The sequence below is a fragment of the Dendronephthya gigantea genome, unplaced genomic scaffold, assembly GCF_004324835.1.
Source record: "Dendronephthya gigantea isolate DGI-Jeju-01 unplaced genomic scaffold, DenGig_1.0 000006F, whole genome shotgun sequence".
Lineage (NCBI taxonomy): Eukaryota > Metazoa > Cnidaria > Anthozoa > Malacalcyonacea > Nephtheidae > Dendronephthya > Dendronephthya gigantea.
This window is the reverse complement of record NW_021163016.1, coordinates 1-8,895: the sequence shown is the minus strand read 5'-3', so window position 1 is coordinate 8,895 and position 8,895 is coordinate 1. Positions and strand designations below refer to the sequence as shown.

Here is an 8,895-nt window from a genome sequence, read left to right as displayed (position 1 = left end):
TTAAAATAATACAAAGATAAATAATCCATATTATTTATTTCCTATCAAATTAAAAAACTATTACAAAATAAATCAATTATAGAATTATTGTGTGTTTCTAGTTTAATTTCTTTTTCAAGAAAATGCCAATTTATAAGCACTGGTTGCCATCACAAAACACACAAAGATAAATTCAACTCTTCAGACTATGTGGCGTTTCCCATTTATAAAAAAATAGTTATTAAACTGGGTTGAAAATAATATGATGTAAAACAATAAAAACATAGTGCCTCATGCGTGGCATGACTAGCCATAATTGTGATCAAATAGCCATGAAAATGTTAGAAATAGATTAATCAGAGAGGTGAAAGTAATATCGGTAGGCATATCTGCTGTTTGTATACTCAGTTTTTGATACATTTCCTATCGATACTTGTGTTCAAATGCGTTTTGAAAACATTATTACACTACAATAGGTTTATAATTGACCGAAAAGTGAGAAATACGTCCAAAACTCTTTTAACTAAATTAGTTACACACTTCTGGCCGTAATACGAAAGTATATAAAATTGGTGAACTTCGCATGGTTTTTCGTAATTTACAACAACTCGCGAAACTTGGCAGTTTTACTAATTTTAGTAAGCTCTTTTAGAAAATGTCCTTTTTATCGCCGATGTAAGAAATTAGTCTAAAGCGCAAATCGTCCATTGCTATTGGCGCGCCCGCGCGTCGCGACAAAATAGGCGCGACTACAGAAGAGAACGTGTAAACAAAAACACAAACACACACAAATAATTATAACATATACTTTTTACGAATAATTATAGTGCACCTTTATTCTCCTGTTACAAAATTTTGTGCCATATAGAAAAGAACAAAAATAGAGGAACCATATAGAAAAAAAAACAGTAAAAATCCAAACAACTTCAAAGATTATATCAAAAAAATACTTAAAATAGCAACTCACCTAATAATCATACATGTTCACTTCTATTCAATAACAAAAGATCCTAGGTCCATGACCAAATTCTGATCAATTCTCATTTGGTTATTTGGTTCATCTTTTCTGCATATATGGTGCAAAAATTCTCATTTAACCGCAAAAAGTATGGTCTCTCTTAATACTGAAAAATGCGTTCGTTGATGAAGTAATTTATATCAGTATACAACAATGAGCTAAGGTTAAATTACTTTTTAGAGTACGTCTTATTTTACGTTTTATTGCTTATAGTTTATTCTACCTTTCATGATTTAATATTCATCCAGCTTACCAGGAATGTCTTTCAAAATGTGGGAATATATTGATGAATTGATGACTTATTTTTTTAGATGTCAGGAAAGATTTTTTACACCATGATTGGTATGAATCATATTAAAATATTCTACTATTTATTATTACAAACCACACTCATTTGTGCACAATAGACCTTTCCCCTTTTAGTTTTCAAGCGCGCAATGCGTGGCGTTAGTTTATTATTAAGCAATTTGTAAGAAAACCTTCCCAATTCTTTTTGCTACTTAGTTAAACTAAATTGCTCCCGAATAAGGCAAAATCACAACTCAAATTGACCTTGAAAATCAACTACCGTCACGCATTGCCCGCTCGAAAGCTAAAAGGGGAAAGTCTACTGTTTTAGGAGGCAGCAATAGAAATGAGTATAGAAATGAATATAAATGAATGTAAAAATATTGATTGGATAACACGAGCAGTTAGCCAGATTCTGGAAGTGTCTGTCAATTCTACACATAAATTAGACACAGAATTCAAGTAAATTTTTCATAATACAGGTAACTGGCCACAATTGCAGTCAACAATTTTGAAAAGAATTTGTCCATAACCTTTTCTGTATTTGATATGCCTCATTACGTAAATGAAAGCATTCACGATCTAGTTTATGCCATATAAATCGAACTGAACAACCACGAACCAAACCTGTCGGCAGGAATCACTACATGATTCGTATAACACGATCCCGATAACTGTTGGTAAAAAGCAACAGATCGTCCACACTGTAATAACAATAGAAAATGTTTTCACTTCTGTAAACGCCTGAAATAGACGAAGTACAACTCTCATATTGCCTGAATGCTCGTTGTTGTCGCTGGTGCCTGCGACCATTGATTCGTCAAAGATTCGCCTGCGGTGTTGTCGAGAAACATTTAATATTCGGAAATTGAAAAGAAATATAAGAGAGAGGGGAATATAGACAAGAGGAACTGCCACAAGATAATAATTGCTGCGAGATATGTAGCAAAAACCTCTAACTCTGTTGTTAAAACTCCGAAAGTAAACATAAAATATGGCGTAGACACAGCAAGCAGTTAACCAGATTCCAGAAATGGCCAGAAATACTCGTCGACGTGTCACAATTAGATGATATTTCAGAGGTTTTACGATATATAAATAACGATCAACAGTAATTGCGAGAATTGTTGCCACTGAGGCAGGCAGCAGAGACAAGATCGTGGCACGACTTAACTTACAAAACAAGTCCTGATCACTTTCAATGTTTAATATAGTCTGAATTAACTCGATGATCCATAGTGGATAAAATATTAAACACACGAGAAGAGCCGCTAATGCCAGGTTTGCTATCAAGTAAGATGTCGCTGTCTTTTCTTTACACAACAAAATTGTGTATATTATAACTGTGACATTTCCCAATATTCCAATAATCATTGCGATAAATTTGAAAACAACTGAAAAGATGAGAACACTGCTGGCAACTGGAACGAGAATTGTGCTGTTAGTCATTTTTGGGCTTTCCTTTCATTATATGCCACTCAATAACGGGGTTGACAAAGTTACGTTTCTTTTTGGCTTTGCCTCGATAAGTTCTAATCTTTTGCGAAGACAAAATTATCAAAATTAGCATATGAATAACCGTCATGCATAAGTTCCTAGGGGAAATTTGCCTTTCAAATTTATTAGATATTTAATGAGGGTAACACATTGCGGTAGAAACTGATAAACTTGTGGCCCTCCCTATAATCTATTTACATTTCAATAAAATAGCTGGAAGTATTAGCACATACATATAAACATGTTAGGTGAAATTAGTAAAATCTAGGTATTACAATAAAATATTTCAGACCTGCAAAATATTATGAAATAGGAAAATAGTCAATGTTTTCATACGACTCTTTAATATGATCAATGTGACTATTTTTAAATGTCTTTATTTTATCCTTTTGTCTTATTTCCAAAGGTAAAGAATTCCATAGTTTTATATTAACCCACTTAACTTTCATATATGTTCGCTTCTTAGGGTTGCAGTTTTTTATACACCCTAGCTGTAGAAATGTTCTTCCACCCTCTTTTTCTACTCATGCACATAAACTAAATATGTAGCAGACTGTGACTGAAACAGATCTAAAAGTTTGAATGATTTAATATTACTGTAAGATAGGACAACCTGTCAAAATAGCTAAGAAAAGATAATTCGTGTTTTTATTCGTAATTAGAAAATTTGCTAAACATCTGCGAGCAGCTTGTAGACTTGAGATATTGTAATAACTCGCTTAGCTTCGAACAAAAACTCTGTTATTATCAATTTTCTTTATCTATCTCTACGTGCACGCTTCTTTTGTAGCATATTTCCATACGCCCCCAATGGCAATGTTCACTCACGCATACTAGGTATAAAAAGTCTTTATATAACATTCACCACACTATACTCCTTCCCGAGTCATCTTACCGATCCGGAGATGATACTTATCCACACTTTCTTGAGGTTCTATTTCGAAACGACTAGTCTCGAATTGTTCATCACCCCAAATATTCGATTGGTCGCCAGCATACTTCCATAATCTGCTTCGATGCAAAACTTTTCGATCGTTTGGTCTGCATGTTTTTCCTTATCGGATACACAAGATCATTCAGTCTCTTTACAACAGTAAACGGACCATCCCAGAGCCTCATTAACTTGGCCGCTCCTTTCTTTCATCGAGGGCTGAATAGTCAGACAAGATCATCTTTTTCCAAAGGGTTTGCACTATATATTGTCGTTATTATACTGTTTCCTCATCTTCTCGTAGCTTTATTCCAAGTTTGCCTTGGCAAATCAGTGAATTACTTCCAGATTTTCTTGCAGACTTTTGACATTCTCTGAAGAATTCTTGCGTTCGTTTTCTTCCGGAGATCCGCAAACAAGATCAACCAGTACACGAACCTCATGCCATAACATCATACGTGCAGGGGTAAATTCAGTTGCCTTGTGCACAGCTGTCCTATACGGCATTACAAGGAGAGGTGCGTATACTTGTCTCAATCGCGTTGACGCTCTTCCACAAACAAAGATAGTTGTGTCTTTAAAGTTCGGTTGTATCTTTCCACCATTCCATCTGATTCTGGATGGAGAGGAGTTGTCCTAGTTTTATGTATACCGAGCAGTGCGCACTGTTCATCACCCCAAATATTCGATTAGTCCCAGAATACTTCCATAATTTGTTTCGATGCAAAACTTTTCATTTGGTCCTCATGTTTTCCTTATTCGATACACCAGATTATTCAGTCTCTTTACAACAGTAAACGGACCCTTCCAGAGCCTTGTCAACTTGGATGATCTTCCTTTCTTTCATCTAGGGTTGAGCAGATAAATATTGTGGATAATTGTGGATGCCATTGGCGTTGGCCGTGGATTTTTACGTTCGCATAATTTAGTGAATATTTTTTGTATTTATTTGTTTCTTGGGGGTGTATCAATCTAAAACAATGCGCGAAAGCATGCTAAAAGTAATTTGGCAATTATTTTCATCACCAAAGAACTCGCAAGTCAGAAACCACAGTATATATAACGAAAAAATACGCAAGTCAACGGTCAAACGGAAATCATTATCATACTCTACTAAACTATTTATTGGAATGAGAATTTTTTTAAAACTAATCTTAGAAGCATGCAAAGCATAGCTACAAAAGAAATCAGTCGGGCATAAGACGACTATATGAATATGAACCCTCGCATATTAAGTTAATAGTTGTTCTTGCATAAAAACGACGCCTTTAAAACAATTAAACGGTTACGCTTTTTTTCACTATCCATAATGCAATTTTTATTATCAACTTCTATATTTATATTTTAATCTCGGAAGCACTTGCAATGGTACATCCGCGGCAACTTACTTTTCCTTCTTCTATTACTGTTAGTCTATATTTACAGTTAATCCATTATCCGATAACCGTTACACAAGCTTTAGGGGCTATATATATCCGGGGATATATAAATACCATCATTCAACCTATTCTATAATGCAGCAAAGGGCCTCAAATGGCTTGTTGACGGAGGACCCGTAACGGTTGCGGTACGCCACTGGTCACATGAAATTGCTAATAACTGAATTATGATGTTTTTTAATTTGCTACCTTTGGCATTAACTAAACTCATGCCCTGTTTAAAAGAGACTACACTGTCTTCTAGGATTGTTTGAAGAGACAATACGTGGTGATAACTGTTAAGACGAAAGATGAGGGGCCGGTTGGCCCTGATTGGCAAATTCCGTACTAATTTACAGTTAAAATTTAACTATAGTCTTTTACGAAACTATTTAAAACTAAAATTTTCTGGTACGGAATTTTAAACTAGGTCCTAGTACTTTTCCTTGCTTGGACGCTAAGCTCGTTTATATAACAAGCCACTGAGCCATATATAGCATAAAATGTTATCCAGCTTTGCCCCGTTCCCTGATTGCCTAATCGCGGAGGTTGGCTCACTTGGCTAATTTAGGGAGATGAATTTCCCTTCTGTAATGTATATATATATATAGACACGGACAGTAATAGCTAAATATAGACTTGATATTGATTAGGGGATTGATTGACATTAATTGAGGGAGATCTAGTTATGTAAGGGATATAGAAAGATACATAGAAAAAGCGTAAGAAACAAGCAATATTACATTGGCGACGAAGACTAAAACAAGTGATTAAAACATATTATAATGGCGACATATCTCACGCCTATGCCACCGTTTGACCCTGATGCTGACGCGGGAGGAAATATAGCGGCTAAATGGCGTACTTGGTTGGCAGATTTCAAAACATTTCTAACGGCGAGCAACATTACAAACAAGACACGCCAACGAGCATTACTTTTATACCAAGCAGGACCGCGAGTACGGGAAATCTTTCGACACTTTCCAGACCCTGGTAACGACGACGACTTCGATAAAGCGACGGAACTTCTCACCGAATACTTCGAGCCTCAAAAAAATCGATTATACGAAGTCTACAAATTTCGACAAGCAAAACAGAGCGACACGGAAACGATAGATCAATACCACACGCGTCTACGAACACTGTCAAAAAACTGTGAGTTTTCAGATGTAGAGTTCGAAATTATGGTACAAATTGTTATTGGAGGAAAGTCAAGTCGCGTGCGTAAACAAGCGTTGCGAGACCCCAAGTATGTTTTAAAAGATCTTTTGCTCGCAGCCAGGCGGGAAGAAATAAGCAAGACGCATGCAGCTGACATTGAAGGACATTTAGACAGCTGCAATATTCAAGCAGTTAAAACGCCAACCGCGAAAGAAACAAAACACAAGACATCCAATAAGACATGTTTTTACTGTGGTGGCAGCTACCCTCACACCAACAAACCGTGCCCTGCCAAAAACAAGACATGTGCCAATTGTGGTTAAACCATTTTGCTAGCCAGTGCCGCAGTAGCAACACGAGAGAAAATAGACAAACTGGTAAACCACGCGAAGACCTACGACCAGTTAACACAGACCTCCAGGACAACACTAGCAGCGACAGTAGTGGTCCAGAATATTGTTACGCGGTCAACAACAAACAAAAACACCCGCAAGCGTCAATTGCTCTCAATGGACAAAGAGTAAAAATGACCATTGATACGGGGTCAAGCATAAATGTAATCGATAAACACACGTTCCAACAACTGCGAGATATCCGACTTCAGCCAACATCCGTGAAAGCATATCCCTTCAATTCCACAACACCTGTGAAGATGGAAGGAAAATTCCGCGTTTTAGCAGAGTCGAAACACAAATTCACGGTAGCTACCATATTTGTTACTTCTGACGACGGCGGTTGTTTACTTAGTTCTGAAACTGCACAAGAACTTGGACTCGTAAGTCTCCATTTAAATCAGATAAACAAGGAAACAGAACGTTCAAAAATCACACCAACAACGAGCGATAAAAACCTCGCACGCATCCTAGATAAACATGGCCCTGTGTTCTGTGGACTTGGGAAACTAAAGAACAAACAAATCGAATTAGTTATCGATGAAACCGTTTCACCAGTTGCACAACCGCAGCGCCGAGCACCGTTCCATTTACGCGGAAAAATTGAAGATGAAATACGCAGATTAGAACAGGATGACATCATTGAGAGAATACCCGAAGGAATTTCAACGGAGTGGGTTTCCCCAGTCGTCGTCGTCCCAAAGCGTGACGATAAGATTCGATTGTGCGTAGATATGCGAGTAGCAAATACAGCTATTCAGAGAACTAGACATCCCATACCCACTCTAGAAGCTGTCTCTATTGAGCTTAACGGAGCTCGGTTTTTCTCAAAACTTGACCTAACTCAAGCCTACCATCAACTGGAGCTGAACCCAGCATCTCGGGGAATAACAACTTTCTCCACTCATCTCGGTTTATATCGCTATAAAAGATTAAACTACGGCACAAATGCTGCAGCGGAACTCTTCCAACACACCCTACAGGAGACATTACAAGGAATTCAAGGAGCTAAAAACATCGCAGATGACATCATCGTGTTTGGAAATACTCGACAGGAACATGACCAAGCATTAGAAGAAGTACTTACACGTCTGCAAGAGAGTAACCTGACTCTCAATCTACAAAAGTGCAAATTCCTCAAAAAGAATCTTGAATTCTTTGGACTGGTATTCACAGAAAAAGGTGTTAGCCCAGACCCCAAGAAAGTGGACGCTTTCGCCAATACAAAACCACCAACAACAGTCGGTGAAGTGAGAAGTCTATTAGGAATGGCTAACTACAGCGCTAAGTTCATCAAAAACTACGCGACCATTACAGAGCCACTCAGAAATTGACCCAAAAAAACGCTCGTTTTACATGGACGACAATACACCAGAAAGCATATGAAGACCTAAAGAGTGCTCTGACTAACAGTCCAGTTATGAGCCATTTCGATACATCCAAGAAACCTCAGTCCTGGTGGATGCAAGTCCCGTTGGTTTATCTGCCATATTGACGCAAAAGGATCCAAAAACAAACGAAGACAACACTATCGCTTATGCCAGCCGAGCATTATCCCCAGTAGAACAACGGTACTCACAAACCGAGAGGGAAGCTCTCGCGATCGTGTGGGGCATTGAACATTTTACCTGTTCGGTGCACCTTTCAACCTAATTACTGATCACAAGCCATTACAGTTGATCTACAACAATCCTCGGTCCAAACCTCCAGCTAGAATAGAACGTTGGTTTCTAAGACTTCAGCAATACCATTTCAATGTTATCTACAAACCAGGCAGTGTTAACCCAGCAGATTTCCTGTCACGACATCCGCAATCGAAGATACCAAAACACAACCTTGCTGAAGAATACATAAACTTCATCTCGACTAATGCCGCGCAAACCACAATTCCAATACAAGTTATCAAGGAACATACGGAAAAGGATCCCAGTCTCAATGCAGTAAGAGAAGCAGTTAAGTCTGGTAACTGGGGCAGCAGTCATGTAAAGCCATTCATAAACATCAAAGATGAAATAACAGTGGACCATACAAATGGTGTAATCCTCCGAGGAACACGTATTATAATACCATCAACTCTACAAGCGAAGATAGTAAAACTTGCCCACAGCGGTCATCAAGGACTTGTCAAAACAAAAGCCTTGTTACGTCAGTATGCCTGGTTCCCTAACATTGATAAAGCTGTAAAGAAGAGATCGATACCTGCTTTCCGTG

General features: G+C 37.7%; 1 protein-coding gene across 1 annotated transcript; it reads left to right on the top strand.

The window, feature by feature from the left end:
• Positions 1–5,916: 5,916 nt before the first annotated feature.
• Positions 5,917–6,615, top strand: LOC114516545. Its single transcript, XM_028536068.1, has one exon. It carries the CDS (start codon positions 5,917–5,919, stop codon positions 6,613–6,615), a length of 699 nt encoding a protein of 232 aa, XP_028391869.1.
• Positions 6,616–8,895: the final 2,280 nt, after the last annotated feature.

Coding starts and splice junctions, on each gene's coding strand:
- LOC114516545 (XM_028536068.1), top strand. CDS start 5,917: ATGGCGACATATCTCACGCCTATGCCACCGTTTGACCCTGATGCTGAC.